Source organism: Serinus canaria, chromosome 8, assembly GCF_022539315.1.
Source record: "Serinus canaria isolate serCan28SL12 chromosome 8, serCan2020, whole genome shotgun sequence".
Classification (NCBI taxonomy): domain Eukaryota; kingdom Metazoa; phylum Chordata; class Aves; order Passeriformes; family Fringillidae; genus Serinus; species Serinus canaria.
Genome location: NC_066322.1, coordinates 26303562 through 26323284, shown reverse-complemented (window position 1 = coordinate 26323284; position 19723 = coordinate 26303562). Strand labels below are relative to the sequence as shown.

The 19723-nt window shown below is 42.3% G+C and overlaps 1 protein-coding gene across 2 annotated transcripts in view; it reads left to right on the top strand.

The window, feature by feature from the left end:
• Window positions 1-1800: 1800 nt before the first annotated feature.
• The window catches only part of COP1 (COP1 E3 ubiquitin ligase), a 123577-nt gene continuing 105654 nt past the window's right edge, over window positions 1801-19723 (top strand). The window contains exons 1-6 of one of the 2 annotated variants that reach the window (XM_030226651.2): window positions 1801-2370; window positions 9027-9086; window positions 10576-10673; window positions 12003-12067; window positions 14443-14562; window positions 16534-16602. In XM_030226651.2, the coding sequence (XP_030082511.1) occupies window positions 2030-2370; window positions 9027-9086; window positions 10576-10673; window positions 12003-12067; window positions 14443-14562; window positions 16534-16602 (753 nt within the window). In that variant the 5' untranslated portion in view covers window positions 1801-2029. Of the gene's footprint in view, window positions 2371-9026; window positions 9087-10575; window positions 10674-12002; window positions 12080-14442; window positions 14563-16533; window positions 16603-19723 lie in introns of both variants that reach the window. The other variant, XM_018911995.3, reaches the window with a different exon arrangement.

Here is a 19723-nt window from a genome sequence, read left to right as displayed (position 1 = left end):
TCAGTTTGGCTTGCAAAAGGCTGGGTGTGAGGACAGCATTTCTCCTAATACCCAAAACATCTTTGGGGCATCCTTTATCAACACTTTACTAATTAACTTGTGCAGAAACTGGTCTGCCCTTGCTCTGTAAAACTCAGGCCTGCAGTTGGGAAACAGGAACCCAACAGGCTGGGGTCCTCACCATTGGGATTCCCACCCACCCAGGCAGCAGAGAGCTGGCACAAACCTGGGAAAAGCTGTTCACTCATCACCAGACATCTTTCACAGAATCATAGAATCATTTAGGTTGAAAAATATCTCCAAGATCATCTAGTCCAACCTGTGATTGATCACCACCTTGTCACCCAGACTACAGCACTGAGTTCCATGTCCAGTCATTTCTTGAACAGCTCCAGGGATGGTGAACTCCACCACCTCCCTGGGCAGCCTGTTCTAATGCCTAACAACCTTTTTCATGAAGAAATTCTTCCTGATGTCCAACCTTAAACTACTCTGACCAGGTTGTGGCCATTTCCTCTCCTCCTGTCAGTTGTTAACCGAGAGCAGAGCCTGATTCCCATCTGGCTACACCCTCCTATCAGGGAGTTTTAGAGTGATCAAGTCCCCCCTGAGCCTCCTCTTCTTCAGCACGAGCCCCCACAGCTCCCTCAGCTGCTCCTCAGAGGACTTGTCCTCCAGCCCTTTTCCCAGCCCTGTTGCCTTTCTCTGGGCCCACTTCAGCCCCTCAAAGTCTTTCTTGCAGTCAAGAGGCCCAGAACTGGACAGAGCACTTGAGGTGAGGCTGCTGCACCCTCAGGTCCTCCTCCACTAGGCCACTTCTCCTCTAGTCTGTTGCACTGCCTGGGATTCTTGTGACCCAAGTGCAGACTGAGCACTTGTTGAACCTCACACAATTGGCCTCAGTCCATGGATCTATTTCTTTGTGTGGGGTTGCATGGCACATGGGGATAAAGCTCAGCATGCTTGCAGCTGCCTTTTGGGGTAGGTATCTAAGGTGAAGAACACCCTGTGAGAGAAGATCAGCCCTGCCCTTCACAGGATCTCTGTGGTGACGGGTGCTCAGGGAAGGTCTCTGAGTGACAGTCTATCACATTTCCCTCTGAGGCCTGGCTGCCTTCCCCTCAGTGCTCTGAGGGAGATCACAGAATCACCAGAATCACAGACCCAGTTAGGTTGGAAAACACCCATGAGTACCAAAAAAAAAAAAAAAAAAAGACTTATGAGGTCATTGAGCCCAACTTATGACCCAAAACCGTGATTTAGACCATGGCACCAAGTACCACGTACAGTCTTTCCTTAAACACCTCCCAGGGCAGTGACTCCACCGCCTCCCTGGGCAGCCCATTCCAATGCATAATCACCCTTGGGCGTGAAAAAATTCCTCCCTATGTCCAGCCTGGACCTCCCTTGGCGGAGCTTGAGACTATGTCCAACCTCTCGCTGCTTGCCTAGTAGATTCCCACCCTCACCTGGCCACAACCTCTTGGCAGGTGGTCCCAGGGAGCAAGAAGGTCCCCCCAAGCCTCCTTTCCTACAAGCTGAGCCCCGTCAGCTCCCTCAGCCACTCATCAACAGACTTGGGCCTCAGGGTTGGGCGACACTAGATGTGGTGTAAGGGGGAGCAGCTTCAGGCGCGGCTAGAAGCTCCTGGCCCACGTTCCGAGGCGGGGAGAGGAGAACCGCAAGCCCCAGCAGCCCCCAGCAGCCCCGGCTGCTGCCGGTCCGTGAGGGGAGAGTGGCCCGGCCCCGCCCCGCCCCGCCCCTCAGGGGCGAGGCCCCGCCCCGCGCACGCGCGGCCGCGCTGTCCGCCTGTCAATAAAGCTTGAACAAGCGCCGCGCCGGGGCCGCCGTTTTCGTTTGGGTTTTTTTTTTTTTTTTTTAATTGTGGGATTTTCTCATTTTTCTTTTTTTTTTTCCCTTCCCCCCACCCCCCTTTTTTTTTTTTTTTTTTCTTTGAAGGAACTTTATTTTCCCCCGCGCGCACGGGGATGCGCTGAGGCCGCTCCGCCCGGCCCGGCCCGGCCTCGGCATGTCGGGCAGCCGCCCGCCGCACCCCGCCGTGCCGCCCGCCGCCACACCGGCCTCCTCTTCCTCCTCTTCCTCGTCATCCTCATCCTCCTCCTCCTCCTCCTCCTCGGCGGCCATGGCCCCCGGCTCGTCCTCCTCGGGCGGCGCAGCGGCGCGGCCCGTGCTGGTGGCGGCGGCTGTGTCGGGGTCGGGCGCGGGGCTGGCCCGGCTGGCGGCGGGGGCGGCGCGGCCCGGCGGCTCCTCCGCGGCGCCGGGGGGCGGCGGCAGGAAGAGGCCGCTGCTCACCCCGCTCTGTAACGGGCTCATTAACTCCTACGAGGACAAGAGCAACGACTTCGTGTGGTGAGCGCGATATGTCGCGATATGTCGCTGGGGGAAGCCGGGGCGCCGCCATGCCGTCGGGAAGCCTGGGGAGTGTGGAATAGCGGCGGGAGGAGGGAGCAGCCGGCAGCCCCTCCTGGCGCTGGAGCGGCTGCTGCCCTCCGGGGATTGTGGCTTTGGGGTTTTCCCTCTTTTGTGCCTCTCTCTGTCAGAAACAGTGTGGCCAGCAGGGCTAGGGAAGTGATTGTTCCTCTGTGCTGGGCTCTGGTGAGGCCACACCTCCAGTCCTGTGTCCAGTTCTGGGCCTCTCAATTCAGGAAGGACATGGAGCTGTAAGAGAGGGTCCAGAAAAGGGCAGCGGAGCTGGGGAAGGGGCTGGAGCACCAGGACCAGCTGGGAGGGGAGATGGGGAGCCTAGGGAGGAGAAACGGCTCAGGAGGGGACTTTATCACTTTTTAGAACTTTGTGACAGGACATTGCAGCCAGGGGGGGGATCAGACTCTCCTCTCTGATAGCTAGTAACAGGACAAGTGGACACAGCCTTAAGCTGCACCAGGGAAGGTTTAGGTTGGATGTTAGGAAGAATTTCTTCCTCGAAGGGTTGATTATATATTGAAATAGGCTGCCCAGGGAGGTGGTGGAGTCACCATCCCTGGAGCTATTCAGGGAACAACTGGACATAGCATTCAGGACTCTGCTCTGGTCTAGTTGGCATGGTGGTGTGGGGTCATAGGTTGGACTTGATCTCAGAGGTCTTTTCCAACCTAACTGATTCTCTGAATTTGTCTGGTTTAGGCCCTGTGTAGCAGAATTGCCTCCACCCTCTCTATTTTTAAGCAAAATCAGGTTATTCCTGGCAGGTTCCTCCATGAGTGCCCCCAAGTTGTTGGAAAGGCCCTGCAGCACGAGATGTTTCCTCACAGTGTTCTGACAACACAGCAACTGCCTTGTGTTCCTGGACAATGTGACCTCAAGTGGTCTGGAGCCCTCTCATCTTGGGAAGAGGAATCAGCAAAGGATTAAGTGCCCCTCTGGAAGGGACTTCAAGGAGCCTCATGATGGTTGATAGCTCCAGCAAAGCTGGCTTGGTTTGCCTGTGTTGCTGGAAAAGGTTGTCTAGTTTGAAACAGCAATAAGTTTTGTGCCAAGCAGGCACCCAAAACTAGATTAGTAGGGAATTTCTTCTGTGATGGTTTAAACGTTTTTCAGATGTTGTTTTCTTGAATCCAGCCATCCAGCTGTAGCTCATAGCTGGAAATCACCTTTCAACATAATTGGCAAACTAAGGCCCATGGTTTGAGAACTGCTGGTAATTTGCAGTTTTGAAAAGAACCTGTTGCTGATGGGATTCAAAGCTCCCAACATAAGAAGTAGGTTTGATTTTTGTAGCTGGCTGTATATGCTAAAATGTGAGAACAGGAAGTAAGGTTAGGTCCTTAGAGAGAAAGGCAAACAGGGAAGAGGTAGTGGGAAAAATATCAAGTTGTAGGAAAGTCATGTATGGAAAGGAAATAGTAAAAAATAGAAAATTATAAGGGCCACAGCTTCCAAGATGATTTTGACAGCTCTAATGTAAGCTCTGACTTACAGGTGAGGATTGGATGTGAGGCATCTCCCAGAGGACAGATATTGTCTGAAAACCCTGTAGCTTAACTTTACAGCTTGTAAAGTCTTTAGCAGAGATGATAGGAAATACCTTTGCTACTGAAGTGAAAACCTGAAGCTGCTAAGAAGTTAGTGGCAGAAAAAAAAAAAAGTAAGTAATTGTTAGGAATAAGTAATAGTCAAAAATTACTGCTTATTACTGTAGTTAGTAGTTTGCTCAGTAGCAGAATGGGGATGAGAGGACTGCTGTCATCACTGATGCCCTGCTCTGGTTCTAGGCCATGTTAGGTGGATTTAAGAGCTCTTGGTGTGAGCTCAGTTGCTCACAGGTTTTCTGGTGATGGGGCATGAACACAAGTGCTCATTCTCCTCTGTTCCATCTACTCTTACATTCTGGCAGTAGAGTTCTGCCAGTATGGCTCCCTGCCCTTTCCAGTCAGCTCTTTATTTTGTTGTCTGTTGTAGAAATGAGGGGTTTGGAAAGGAAATTACACCCATAACCAATTTGTAGACTTGACATATTTTTAGATGTTCAGAAAACTGAGGTTCTTGCTTTTTTTCTGCAGGTAAGTACTGTACATGCTTCAAGGAGAACCTGTGATTAGCTGTTTTCTCATCATTGAGAAGCACTACTGACTGAACAAGTGAGAGGAAAGAAATCAGCCCAGTAGTACTCAGGGCAAAATGTCTTTTCTTAGTATTTACAAGAGCCACATTGAGCATACTGGAGTGCAGGTCAGAAGCTTTAAGAGCAGACAATGATTATAGTTAATTTGGGTTTTTCACTACTCTATATTTCTGTGGGCTAAAGGGCTTGTTCTTACTTATTACTGTTCTAGCTTCAAATAACAGTATCCATATTTTTTTTTTTTAATTTGAGTTAGCAATACAGTTATGTAGAAATAAACCAAACTGGGCAGCTCTGGAGTTTTGAGCAATGTCCAAGAAGGCAGGTGTGTGTTTGTTTAAATAATTGATTTAAACAAGCTTTACACATCTCAGTGTGAGAAACAGAAGTTTGCCCCATGCCCTTTTTGCCTCTGTAAGGATAATTCAAGATGCTGCCAGCTGCAGAGAACATTTGATAATTTTTCTGAACATGAGCTGTGAATTTCTGTTAGCTACAGTTGTAAGCTCAGTGGTAGATTATTCCTGTACCAGATAGAAGGTGGGAAAGAGAAAAGAAGTTTGGGTTAGTTTTGAATGTGAAGGTGCAAGTGCAAATTCCCTCAGTAATGTTTATGTGTGAGACCTCCCTGCCTGTCTTCTGAATGCACTGTCTCAAGTGAGGCAGAGGCTCTGGGGTAAAAATTGTCTTGTGTTGCTGCTTTGGGTTGTGAAATGTTTAGCCAGTGTATGCTCAGGAGTTTGCAGGTGCCTCCTGTTTGTGATGTATGTCACCTTCTGCCTGGAAATGTGTAACTCCAGTCAGGACTGCAGGTAGGTCTGACTTAGTGGGCAGCTTTATTATAACAGGGAAAACTTTGATTCTCTTAGTGCAGGCTGCAGAATATAAAGGTATTTTTGTGCTGCTTCTGTAGCCAGGTGTCTTTCCACTTGCCTGGAGAGTGTCTGAAAGGGACTTCTCTAATCAGGTGATTTTCTGCTGCCCAGCGATGTAATTGCTTAGTTTTCCCAGGCCTTGTATTTGCCCTCCCAATTAGTGGTTGACTAAAGTTCTCTAAAACCAGTTACTATCTGCTTGGCTCCCTGGATGGAGTGGCTCTTCCCTGGCTCTTCAGTGTTTGCTTCATACCAGTCCTTGTTTCTGAGCTCTGGCACAAATGATGGAAGAGGGGGTGTTGCACACTGATCTGGAGATCAACACCCAGTACCACAGCTCAGCTGTGGGAAGGGCTGTGTGCCACCTGGACTTACAGGTTCATGGGTTTTTAAAACCAGTTCTTTCCTCAGCTGGTTACCTGTTAATCCAGGCATGGGCTGAGTGTAGTTGTTCCCATTTTTGTGGTCTGGAAAGCAATTTTAGTAAGGAATATTGCAAATTTGCCCTGAAGTCACAAACTAAAAACACAGCAAGCTGTTTGCATACCATCTACAAGGAGTTTTACTACCAGTTGTTATAATAGAGCCTCATAGTGAGTAGATAGTACCAGCAGTGATCTTTAACCTGGCCACTTTCCATGGGAAGGAGAGAGCCTGCAGCAAGTCCTGGTCTCTGAGTAGACCAGAGAGGGGCTGAACAGGAGGCAGGCACTATAATAAATCTTGTTTGCTACTGAAGTGTGTTTAAATATCAGTGACCACTTCAGCCAGGTGTTTGTGGAGCAGTAGGGTGACATTAGCGCTCTTGAGAGGTGCCTGGAAAACAACTGGTAAAACTTAGAGCCATGAACTTGATTAAAGTAGATGATTAAAATGTATGCGGTCTGCCCTGCAGAGAAAGAATGGTAAACTTTAGCAGTGCTGGATTAAAAAATAGTGTTTATTAGATGCTGATGGCTTATTTTGCAGTGATCAGTGACATTTTTGACTTGCTGAAGTTTGCATCCTTTTAACCTGACTTTGCTGCTAAAGACAAGTGGAGAATAATATTGCTGCCTCATGCACAGAAGCCTTGATTTCACCATACTTCTGTTTCCCTGTTACAGTGTACACTACAAACTGTAATATGTCGCAAGTCCCCATCCCTCCTGTTTCTTAACTTTCCCTTTGTGTTAGATTAGCTTCAAACAACTGTTGCATGGCAACTTTCACCTGTTGCAGTCAGCTTGGCTTCAGTTTGTATTGAAATGTATCAATCTTGTTTCCAGTTGTAAATCAGGGAGCATTTCAGGGGAAACAGTTCTTAATGGAAACTTCAGTACTTTTAATGATGTCCCTGGTACTGAATAGCTCTATTTGTTGGCTCTGATTGCTTTTTCTCAACTATTTTGGCACTGTCACTTCTCCAGTCAAACTGGTATGAAGGAGTAGTTTGGGAACAGTGATCTCGTGTGACTGGCATGTTAGGAGGTAATCTTCCTATTTTAGCTCTAATTTGTGATGTTCTCCTGCAGACAGGGGAACATTACAGCCTTGTTGATTGCTTCAGGGCATTAGGAGCATCCCCTCTGGCCCTGTGGGGAATAGCAGTTTCTAGCATGACACAGAGCATATACTTCAGTTATACAGTGTGAATAGAAGAAGGTCAAGAAGTTAAATTGTTCATCACCATTGCCAGTAGGGAGAAACTACCCTTAGATATTAATCTAACCCTAAGTCTTAGACTTCCTCTTTTAAAGTCCAGCTAATAGAATTCAGAGCCTTATTCTCCTGCTAATAATCAGCCTGTGCTGGCTGAGTGTGCTTGTGATTTATTCTGACTAAACAGTGCCTTGAAACTAAATAACTTGAAAAAAGTGACTTGGACTCCTGAAGTTGGTGCTACTCAAGGCAAGTGTAGAAAAAGGTCCGTCAAGGTGGAAGAGGGACAGGTGTGTATTAATTATTCTTGAGGCCTCTTTTGAGATGGCTCAATTGGTTCAGAGAATAGCATTCTGGTTTGATTTGTTTGCCTTTACTCTGTGTTTGTACAGGTGATTTGGTGAAATTTCTCGGACAACCTCGCTTGTGTATTAGACTGGACAAACCTTTCATGACAGCTGTGTTTTCCAGTATGAGGATTCAGAGCAGGGGCTTGCATTAGCAGGGGCCACAGCTTCACCTCTATGTATTAAAAAGTATTTAGGAGGTGTTTCTCCTCTCCTGGTTTTGTTAAGATTTGTTTTATAATGGGGTAACAACTCTACATATATAGAGTATATGTTAGTATACTCTAAAATGGATTACAGAATGGGGAATGCCTTCTGTGGAGATGCTCCCCTCCCCTGCTCAGACAAGCATTGCTTTTTTCAGTCTGATCTGGGTTTTGGATGCAGAAAAGATTCCTGGTTTGCAGAAGTTGTTAACAGTTTATTAACAGCTCCTTCGGTGAGAACTGTCTTGTTGGCAGAAGGTGGGAGGAGGCTGTTTCTGAGGAAAACAAGTGCTGGTGAAAGCCTCTCGGAACTGAGATTGGTGTGGACTTGAAGGGAGTGAGAGGAGAGCATTTGGATCTCTGTAAGGCATTGAAAACAAGCTGAAGCTTGTGACCCAGCTGATCCATGTGTTATGTGCAGAACTGTGATGTTGCTGCCCATGGCATCTTGCTGGATGGTTGGCCAAGACCTGGAGATGAGTATGTATGTGACAGCAAATCCCACCAGTTATCAGGGGGAGCAGCCACAGGAATCACTGGAAGTATGATGGATGCAGCTTTCCTCTTTCATTTGTTTCATTTTCCTTTCAAACATGTCACAGGCAGAGGAGCCAGATTTCTTCCACTGCCCATCTCACTGGATTCCTTTCTCTTCTTGTGCTCAGATTCCTGTGGAGCACTGCTTGCTTGCACATCCTTCTCTTCAGATCCCTGCTTGGTTATTGGTGATCCTTCACAGAGAGCTGGCTGTGCTCTGGTCACTAACTAGTTATTCCACCTTTCCCACCTTTGGCTTGGTATCACCTGCTCCCTGTTGATTTCATCCTGCTCTCCTGCAACCTCAACCCTGGCAGTGCTCTGCAGACACACCTCCTCGTTTGCACCTTCTCCACCTATTTGTTAGTTCTTGTTCTCATGACATCATTGCTGTTGCTGATCTGCTCTGCCTCTTTGTGCCACTTTTAAAAATGATAGATAGCTATTGTCTGAAAAAAAGGAAAGGAGAAAAAAAGCCCCCGGGTTTTTTACATTTTGTTTGAACCCTAGTACAGATAGTGTGAAGGTTCTTCTGCAGCCTGTTGAAGATTCTCTGGCTTTGTTTAGGTTGTCTGCAGGTGTTAAAAGCTTAAGGGTGAACACTTACTGGTTTCTAATTGTAGCAAACTTCAGTATCATTCAGAGTTCAAAGAACTGTGGATTGCCCTTTTGATCTTTATACTGCTGGTTGCTGTTGCACTAGTATGTCCTTTCATTTTACATATAGGAGATTATTACCTAAGTATTATTAGGTGGTTGCTTTGAGTTAATAATACTTTTCTCCATATTTTAACATAAAAAAGTAATCTCTCTGATTTTTACTTTGCTTTGTTTTCAGCCCCATCTGTTTTGATATGATTGAAGAAGCCTACATGACGAAATGTGGACACAGCTTCTGGTAATGCTTGGTTTCTTGTAGTGCATAAAATGTCCATCTCTTACAGCATGTTCAGACAGGTGTTGCTGTGATACCCTTTCATTCTGAGTTTGTTTCTTTTCTGTCTTCTGTCCCTACACTGAAGAAGGAGGTTGAAATAAATTTTTAAAAGATGGATACCTGTTAGATTAAAAAGAAAAAAAATCCAAGTGTCTCTAAGAATTAGTGCTGTGCCACCATATTTCTTTTGTAAAGAAAAAGAATGTTCATAAACTGCTGGTGACACCCACTACCCAGAGTCAGAAGAGTTTGTTAATTCACTTCTATTGGCATCACCTCTATAGAGGTGTTGAGAGCAATGTTGGCAGCTCCTCCTTGCCTTTTGTGCAAGACTGTGCACAGTTTGAAGTGCCTTGTACATTGTAGATTGCAATTATTTTAAACCTTGTGAGAGAGGACATGCTTCAGGCTTTCCTGTTGTATTGAATTGGCCTGGCCCCACTCACTTTTCAGTGTGTTATCTCTGGCTGTCATGAGGAGCAAATGTTTCATGGAGAAGTGCAAGAACCCTCGAGGGGCATTTCTGGAACCACTTGCTACTTCTCCTCTTCTCTAGGGATTGGTATAAATGTTGAACCATGATGTCCTATAGTGTCCTGTCTATGTTATACTCTTGTAGTGTCCGCTAGTTAGAAATAAACCGTGTAAGAAGTAGTATTATAGTAGCATAAAGCACTTTCTTAAGCAGCAGATTCAGGTACCTTTCAGAAAGTTTTGATGTGCTGCAGGTAAGATAATAGCTGGTTTTGTGCCCTCTGTGGTAACACTTTATCCCTGTGACCTGTAACTTTTTAGAGAGCTGAGATGAGAAACACTGAAATACCTTTATTTAGAAGGAGTGGACCAATGTTACCATCTGGTGTCTCTATCAGGAGCTGACATCAAGCAGGCTCTTAGTGAGATGCTTAATCCTGATGCTGAAGTGTATCTTCTCATTCCTCTGTCCCTCAATTCAGGAGTGAGCACCTTTGAAGCCACTGATAGAAAAGCAGCTGTGGGGGGAAATAGGAGAAACTGGTGAAGGTGTTTCCTCTGCTCAATTACCTAAAATGCTTTTAGTGTTGATTGCTAAGTATTCAGCTAAACTAGCAGAGTTGCTTTTGAGTAATTCAATCTGTTTGCTACCTCTGCCTGTGGAAGTGGTGGGGAGCATGAATTTGAGATGGTATTGTGGCTGGAGTATCCACATTGCAGTAATCCTCAGGGAAATAAGAGTGAAGTACTTGACTAAATTTTGTAATCCTTGCCAGAAACTTTTGCTTTGTACTGTAGCACACTCTGAGTTCAAACACTGGAACGTTTTGACTCCACTGTAGGTTCTTGGCAGCACAGCTGTTTGCTGGCAACACAAACAATGCACCTTGTCTAAGGCTGATGTTATTTACCTTGTGCTTGTTTTGTTCCTTCATTGGGCTCACTTGTTTTTTTCTTGTTTTTTGTTTTTGAACAGTTATAAATGTATTCACCAGAGCCTGGAGGACAATAACAGATGTCCCAAATGCAACTATGTTGTGGACAACATAGATCATCTTTATCCCAATTTCTTAGGTAAGCTTTAGGCTTGCTTGCATGAGAAACATCTTAGTTGTTAAGGAAGGCAGGCACTTGTAAATTTGTCCTGTAAATTACAGTCTTCTGGATGTTGGAAATAAAATCCAAATATCAGCCCCTTGGTTGTCATTTTTATATAAAAAAGGTTAGTGCTATAAATTGTTAATACTGCACTGCCTCCAGCGGTTCTGTGTGCTTAGTGACAGTAGTGAGATTAACTTGCTGCTGTTTCCATACTGTGAAAAGCAAAGCTGTTTTTCTTATGGCTAGAGATGTGAATCTCTTTACTTTTATTTTCTTGCACTCTTGTCTGCCTAATAATAAAGGACATGCCCTGTTTACAAAGCTTGGACACTGAAAGGGTGGAGGCTGTATTAGAATCTGTGCTATTTTGGCTGCAGTAGTGAGTGAAGCCCACGTGATGGATGTAGTTGTAAATTAGATACAGAGAAAATATTCATACATATACCTATATGCAATCCTAACTGCCCCTGAAAGAGGGAGTACATGTTGCTAGGTGGAAATACAGTTTAAAACTTAGTTTTGTAGAGAAAAGATTAAAGGAAACACATTGCAGTGTGAAATACCAAATTAGAGCAAATCTTGATTTCATGAGCTGAGATACCCATTTAATAATAAATGCCTGAAAAGCCACAGTAGCTAAGGAATGCTTCAGAAATGGGCATCCTGATTTAGACCTAATCATGTTGTGCTGGAGATGGTGCTGAGGCAGGTCTTGGAGTACATGTTGGGCTAAAGAGTGTTTCCACACTTCTCTGTCCAGGGATTTGAGGTATGTGTTGGAGGGGGAAGAGCTTGTATGTATATGTGTGCAAAGGATTGAAGTTATCTTTCTCTTTGCATTCTCTAGATTGGCATAAAATTAAATTATAGCAGAAGTGTATCTTTAGAAATGCACATGATAAGGAAAAAGTTGTTCTATTCAGCTGGGCTGACTTTTTGGCCTATAGTAGAACATTTCCTGATCTATCTCCCTCATACTCTTCTCTGATATTCTTTTGCCTTGGAGTTGAAAACTTTCTCAAGGAACGGTGGGTGTTCAGAAAAAGGAACTGAATCAATTTGGAGAATGTGTAGGCATTGTATTTGTTGATGATTTTTAAAAAGTGTTTATATACATTACAAAAAAACACCACAGAATAAAATTGGTAAGGAAGCTAGTGGAGACATCTTCTACTGTTTTAATTACTGAAAAGCATCTTACTGTGGAATTAATAACTAAAGTAAATATATTGGGGTAGAACTTACATACTGGTCTGGTGAAGTTCAAATCCATCTCTTTGATGTCTTATTTATATTTTTTAGTTAATGAATTAATTCTTAAACAGAAGCAAAGATCTGAGGAGAAAAGACTCAAACTGGACCATTCAGTGAGTAGCACCGTATGTTCCAACTTTTTTACTTTATATTTATTTAATGATTCTGTGCAGCGTTTGTAATTACATGACTTAACTGAGAAGAGATTGCACTGTTGAGCTGATGCTTTAACTTGCTTTAAGAGGGAATAATACCAATATCAGTGGCAGTAGATGCCTTCTACCTTGTTAACTGCTGTTTTTCCTCCAGCAATATGTGCAGAGAGAAGCTGTGTTAGCATAGGCAAGTGTCCTTTGATGTATTGCATATAACCTGGGAAACTGCCCATGGAAGTACACTTGTTTAAAGGTAATAATTTTGGTTGAGTGTTGGAAATTACAGCTACAATGAGAGCAGTGAATGATTAGAAGCCACGGGCTTGTCTGATCACATGTGAGAAGCTGTGTTCTATCAGGAAACTGGAGGAATGCTGATACCAGCCACAAGAGGGAGAAAGATACGTTTGGAGTCTGGTGTTCTGGTTCATATGCCACTTAAAACTGCCTAGATATCTTCTAGACTTGCTTCATGTCACAGAGTCAGGGCAGGATCTGTGTCCTCAGTTCATCAGGAGCTCTCTACAGCACCTGTGGATGCTCTTGTGCATTAAGATCAAAAAGAAGATATGAAATGAGCAAAAAAACCTTGCATGTTTGACCTGCTATGTCTGACATCCTTGTATTTTGTAATTCATAAATAAGATTGCAAAATAATATTAAAAACCATGGAGCACCTGTTTTTAAAAGCTTCTATTAAAATGGTATTAATTTAAGGGCTGTGTTGCAGAAGCTGGTGCTGTCTGTTTGAAAAGAGCATTCTTTAAAGATTCATTGGTTTACTCACAGTAAGTTTTTATATTCATTATAAAATATGCATATACCATGTTTAATATAAAATATGCATAAACCAGCTATGGTTTGAAGTGCACACAGCTGACCTGAAGGCATATAGAGTAGCTTCTTGGGAATTGGTTTTACCCTTTAAAAGCTGTGCTTGTAGATGCACCTATTTCTGATACCTATCAATAAATGGACAGTCTACCATGATTTCATGCCCAAAAGAGTGGTGTGTCTACCTTTTGACAGCAAATAAAAATACACACATCCAAAAAAGAGTAATGTTGCTCCTGTGCCCCTTCTTTAATGTGCCTTGTATTACTTTTGGTATTAAGGGAGGTCATCCAAGACACATTGCAGCAAATGCAATAGTCATGGTCTCATTAAGAAATCCTGTTAAGGCATGTTTGAACATTTGAGTAGTTTAGCAGTAGTACAATTAACTGTTGCATTAGTCTGTTAAAATGTGTCTCAAATCCTGTTCATTTGCTTAAAAATCATGAAGTTTTTCCCACTTAATCCAGATTGGAATTGGGTTTTTGGCCTGAGTAGTTTCCATAGGTTCTGTTGAGCACTATGTGAAAAGTTCTGCATTCTATATGGATGTTTATATATTTTATTTTTCTTAATGTACTAAATACAAAAAGGCTACAGCCCTTGAGAAAATATCTGATTTAGACTGGATGGTATTGCTAGTTCTTGCCAATTTAAATAAATTAATTATTTAGTGTCATAGCTTTTTTAGGACGGGATTTTTTAATCCAGCTTTGTTTCTTAGAACCTCTCAGCTGTTCCAGCTGGTTCCTGAAGCTTTTTGATGTAAAGCTGTGCTGGCATTAACCTATTATTCTGGTTTTCCTGTGCTTAAAGATACCTCTTTTTTTTTATTGATAAGAAGAAGAGAAAAGAGCCTTCAGGGAAGAATGGGCTGTATAGTAATATTTTGGTTCTCTGAGGAGTCCCCCACAGCTCCAAGCAGTTTAAATGAGATCAACCTGATGAGCTCAATCTTCTACTCAGCTTTCACATTTCCCTTACACTTAGGAAGAGTAATGTGAGAGGTGACAGTAGAAAAAATAAACTGATACTACCTTCTTTGATTTGAGTTTAGCATGAGGGTTTTACCTATTACTTGATCTTAAAAAAATTAAAAGGTATTGGTGCATTACAGTATTTCAGATGTAATCCAACTAAGCTTGGATAAATGTGAAGGGGTTTTTTTCTCTCCAAAGAAACATGTTCTCAGAAGCTGGGGCACAAATCAGATAAAATTGTTGCTGTGAAATAATCTTTTCCCAGCAGCAGCAGCAGCAAATATGCTTTCATGAAGCACAAATATATTCCAAATAAGATAAGAAGTTCCACAGTAGGTCAGAGGAGCCATATCCTGCACTCATGGCAGAATTGGGAATTTGGGTGCATGAAAATTGGGTTGCAGTTTTACAGAGATGAAATATTGCTGTGTTGCTTTTAATAGCTGTTGTTGGATGGCTTATGCAGCCCTGGTTGGCTTGGACTCACCATCTCTTCCACATCTCTTGTTCTCTTTTTAGAATGGCCACAGGTGGCAGATAATTCAAGATTTGTTGGGAACTGATCAAGACAATCTTGACTTAGCCAATGTCAACCTGATGCTGGAGCTGCTGGTGCAAAAGAAGAAGCAGTTGGAAGCAGTAAGAAGTTTCTCTTATTTAAATGAACACTGTGTATTTAGAATTTTTTTTTCTTTTGATACCTTTTCCTGGAAGCAAAATTCTGTTGGTGAATTAATTGCTCAGTATTTTCTCTTGTGTTTTGGTGTTTTAAAGATGAGAGTTTTGCTGACCTTTGTAGTGAAGTAAACACTTCAGGTGTGATGCCCTTAACATGCTTATAATGCTGTTGCTGGCAGGGTTTTATAAACAAGCAGGGAAAACAGAAAAGGCATAAGAGAAAATGACTCACAGGACACAGACAAGCACGTGAAGAAGTTTGCTAATTGTCTGTTGCACAAGTAAATGTCAGCTCTTTCTTAGTAATAAGGATGAAGAAGTCCAGAATATAGATTAAAGAATAAACACGGTGAGCATGTGAAAAGGATCACACCCTTTAGTTTCTGCTGGAACCCTTAGAATCTGAACGACCACCTTTCCTGAAGGCTTTTTCAGTATTTAATGCTTGAAAGATAAGATCAGATGTCTTGTTTATGAGGCTGGTTTGAAGATTTAGCCAATATGAAGCAAGCTGTTCCTATGATTTAAATGAAATGTGGGTTAGTTCTCTGTGTATTTGGCCATTCCATGCTGTTCATTTCAAGTGATCATTTTCAAGTTATGAGAACCAGACCTTAAAATTAGACTGGATTATTACAGAATTTGACCCAGTGAACTTTGAGTAGGAGGGTGGATTTTGACAGTGCTTTGAAACAGGTGAGGAAAAGTTGTAGTGGGAATATCTTGACTTATTCACTCTTAAGGAATCAATATTTACAACTTGTGGTTCTGATGGAAAGAAAGTAACCCCAAAATAGGCTTGACTATCAGCAGAACTGTTATGTTGCCTTACTGCTTGGGGACTTGTAAATATGTTTCTTGTGGTTCAGTGAAGTTTTGGTGGGGAAAAAGAGAATAAAACTTTTTTCCTCTGTAAACCTTTTTGTATGATTTGTGACAGATCTGAAGCAAAGAAGGCATATGACTGAGTGTATAAGTATTTCTGAGTATGAATATCTTCCAAAGAAGCTAAGCCTAAAAAGTGAAATCACACCTGACATTTAGAGAATAATTTAAAAGCATTTTTCTTGTCTAGCTTTACTTACTTCACACTTATTATTGTCAGATCATGGGGAGTAAAAAAATAACTGAAGAAAAGTAGTATTTTTGCACTCAATGTCTTTACTTTCCCTGTCCCCTCTTCCTTTCCTGGATTTTATGTGCTCCTATGTCTTGATCCTTTTTGACTGTATGTTCACAATCCTTTAATAATAAATGTTTTGATAAGTTGTGAAAATAACTTGGAATGCTGTGATATGATTAGGGCTATATTTATGCTGTTATATAGGTCTGAATTTTTTTTTCCCTCTTGTGGTTCTCTATATCTTGCCCTGTCAAGTTCTTGGGTGAAAATACTATGCTGATGGCTGGAGGTAAAAAACCTGTTATGAAAAATATTAGAAAGGGATGGTTTAGTTTAATCAGTGACTTTATTGTTGTCTTTTACTCTGCAGAAATCTTCAACAGTAACTTCTACATAAGCATAAATGTAAATTTTGGGGGAAGTGGGTTTTTTTTTATATAAATACTTCACCCTTTGGTATGTTGATCATGAAGTGGATGCTAAGGATCTTCCAGGATAGGAGAGTCCGTGAGGAACCTCTATTCCAAAATCTATTTCAGGTGCAGTAGCCAAAGAAAAAAGAAACGTTTCAAATTATTGGTAAGGACTGTTGCCTTCACATAAAAACTTGTTGTGAACCAAACAGAACTTTTAAGACCTGTGAGATAAAGTAAAACTACCATTTTATAAACCTCCTTAAGCTATTTTCCTCTTGGAAACCTCTAAATGAAAGTAGTTTCTGTGCTGTGTGAATTTCTGGGTGTAAAGTGAGTATTTGTTTCTCTTGATGTACATGGAAGAGTTACACATCTTTATTTGCTGTGTTACAGGAGTCCCATGCTGCCCAATTGCAGATCCTGATGGAATTCCTTAAAGTTGCCAGGAGAAACAAACGAGAGGTAACTTGCTTTGTGTTTCAGCTGGTGAGGTGCTGTCTGCTGCTTTCTCCCAGTGCATTTCTGTAGAAGTGATGCGTCAGCCTGGCATTATTTCTGCAAAGAATAACTCAAGGCGTGTTGGGGGAAATCTCAGACAGTGGACACATGGGTTTGAAGGAAAATTAATCTTTTTATGTATGACAGCTTCAATTTTTAATCATTTGCCTTCTCATCTCAAGCTGGTGAAGCATGTGGGAATACAGAGACTCCTTGGTGTAAATGAACATCAATTTCTTGAAAGAAGATTGTTTTCCCAACACAGAAAAAAATCAGAGATTGAGAAGGATTGAAATTATTTTCACTACCAAGTTTTTTCCTTTAGTTTATCAAATAGCATGACTAATGTGGTGACATAAAAGAACTATGCTTCTTCCTTATTTGTCCTAAAATGAGTGTCTCAAGGAATATGAGAGAGTTCTGTAATCAGATACACATGGTTTGGGACTCTTCCTTTGTAAGGTCATGCAGTGCATAAACCCAGATACCACAAATAGCCCAGAAACCTAGAAAAATGATCATGAAAACAGTGGAAGGATGAGCTGTTGTGGTCCATGAGAAAAGATGTGAAGTGCAGAAGACCCAGCAGTGTGACTGTAAGGTCAAACTTGAAATCATGTAAGAAGCCTTGTCCAGAATGGATTGAGGAACCAGTTATGGAGTGATTCCAAAGCAAGTCTGGAGTCTGCCCACCAAGAGATATCCATGGCCAAAACCAACAAGGGTTGTGGAAAGTCCAGAGAAGGGCAAGAGAGCTGGTGAAGGGTCTGGAAAACATCTTACAAGGAGCAGCTCAGGGAGCTGGGGTTGTTTAGACTGGAGAAAAGGAGGCTCAGTGGGGATCTCATTGCTCTCTCTACCTGACAGGAGGGGGGGAGTCAGGCTCTTCTGCCATGTCTCAGGTGAAAATATGAGGGGAAATGGCCTCAGGTTGCACCAGGAGTGGTTCAGATTAGATACTAGATAATATTTTTTTCACTGTAAGAGTGGTCAGGTTTTGGAGTAAATTGCCCAGGGAGCTGGTGGAGTCACAGTCTCTGGAAATGTCCAAGAGGCATCTGGATATGGATTGGGGAATATGGTTTAGGGGTTAGTATGGGGGTGCTGAGGTGGTGGTTGGATGAGATCATCTTGAAGGTCTCTTTCAACCTTGATTCAGTGAATTTCAGTACCTAGGAAGCCTTTCTCATCTGCATCTGTATCTATCTCTTTGGCTTCAGTAATAATTTTTAAAGGATAACATCTTCTTTTAAGGCTAAAGAAACTTAATTTTGGCTGCAGATCTCTGAAAAAAACCTTTAGAACATCCTGAAGGCAATTGGGACATAAAGTTTATTTCAGATCTTCTATGTCCCTGCTTATGTATTCCCTCTGCCAAAGCTTCCTCTACGTTATTTTGTACCCCCCTTTATATTCCAGTGTGAAATGTAGACTGTCACATCTCCAAAGACTTCTGTGCAGGCCTGTCAGTTCTGTCCTTGCCCTAGAGCTTAGTGTCTGGCCTTGCCACTTATTTTGAGGGAAATGAGGACTTGTCAGACTTGTAGCAGTCTTTGCTCTCACTTGATAAGAGTAAGAAAGATAAAAACCAGTGGGTAGATGCATGCAAAATACAGACCAGTCCTTAGGATAGTTTTATATCTCAAAATCTGTTTTGGGCAGTCAGTTTACGCATGGAGTAAATTGGTGCTTCCTTTTTGGTAAGTGATGAGATCCTCCCTGTAGCTGGTGGAGCTTGTGGCAAGCAGAGAGGAGTTACTCTTTGGAGTAAGACAGTGGTGATGTATCCAGACTGCAGAAAGCCTGAGAGGGTGGCTTGGAAGGTGAGAAGGGGGGGTTAAATGACCATTTAATAATGCACTAAAGGTTATCAGAGCTTCTGAAGTTCACTGTGGTTTCTTTTGATGCTGTGGGCGGTGACTGTTTAAGAATTGAGCTCAAGGAACATGTGTGGACCCTGGAACAATGATATATTGCACATAATAAGGCTCTCTGTATGACTCACAATTATGGGGAGGAGCATGACCTTTTTTCCTTTCTTAATTCAGGCTTGGATAGCTGCAGAGTAAATGCAATTTCACTCAGTAAGCCATAGTTGTAAAGATAAAGATAAGTTCTTAATAAATAAAGATTTTTTTTTTAAATGTATGATCCTGAGTTCTTATTTCTAATTATTGGCTGAAATGTTTAGTGGAACTTTGGTAACTTTGCTTCCTAATATGCCTCTTTGAATACTATTTATTGCATGATTTTATTGACAGGTTTAATTTGCAGGTTCTTACATAGGGACTAAGGTACTTTGGTAAGTGAATACAGGTATTGCCTCAGAGTTAGTGTATCTGTGTAGTGTTTCCCATGTTCAGAGTAGATGATTAACCACCTGTAGCTCTTCTTGCCCTACTTCACTTATAAGTTATGGATTTTTTTTTCCCTTGCATTAATGAAATTGTGAGTTCTGAGCATATTGGAGTGGGTTTACAGCTAAAAGAAAACTATCTTTTAGACTTGTACTTCAGAATATTGGTGCAGTCAAGTCTTTTGACAAATGCCTCTTTGCCACCTTATCATAATTTCTCTAGAAGATAAATGTGAGGTTCAGCACCTGCAGCAGTTTCTATTAGGAATCCTGTTTTGATCTCTTCATAACTTTTCAAAGTCTTGATCTTTCAGGCTAGAATTTACTGCATGTTTTTTGCACAAATGTGCTTGCAAGCCCTTTTTCTTTTGAAGTTTATGTATTTTGTTTTCTTTTTGACCTAGAGCAATATGGCAAAAAACCCAAATCCTTGGCAATAGTAATAGAAAAAAAAAGTCTTACTTCAAGAAAGACTGAAAACAAATAGCTAAAGCTTAAAATATTTTTTCACACAAACAACAGATAGTTTTGGAGGGGAAGAATGTATTGATCACTTACAGCAGCTGGATGTCTGTCCCTAAGGCAAACTTAGCATGACTGAGTGCTTTTCCATATGTGTACACAGTTAATTGAATGCACACTGCCTTTTTTTTTTTTAATCCAGAGTACTCTTCTGTTGATATTAAGGACCCAAAAAGCCCGGAAGGTCAAGATTAATAATGAAATATT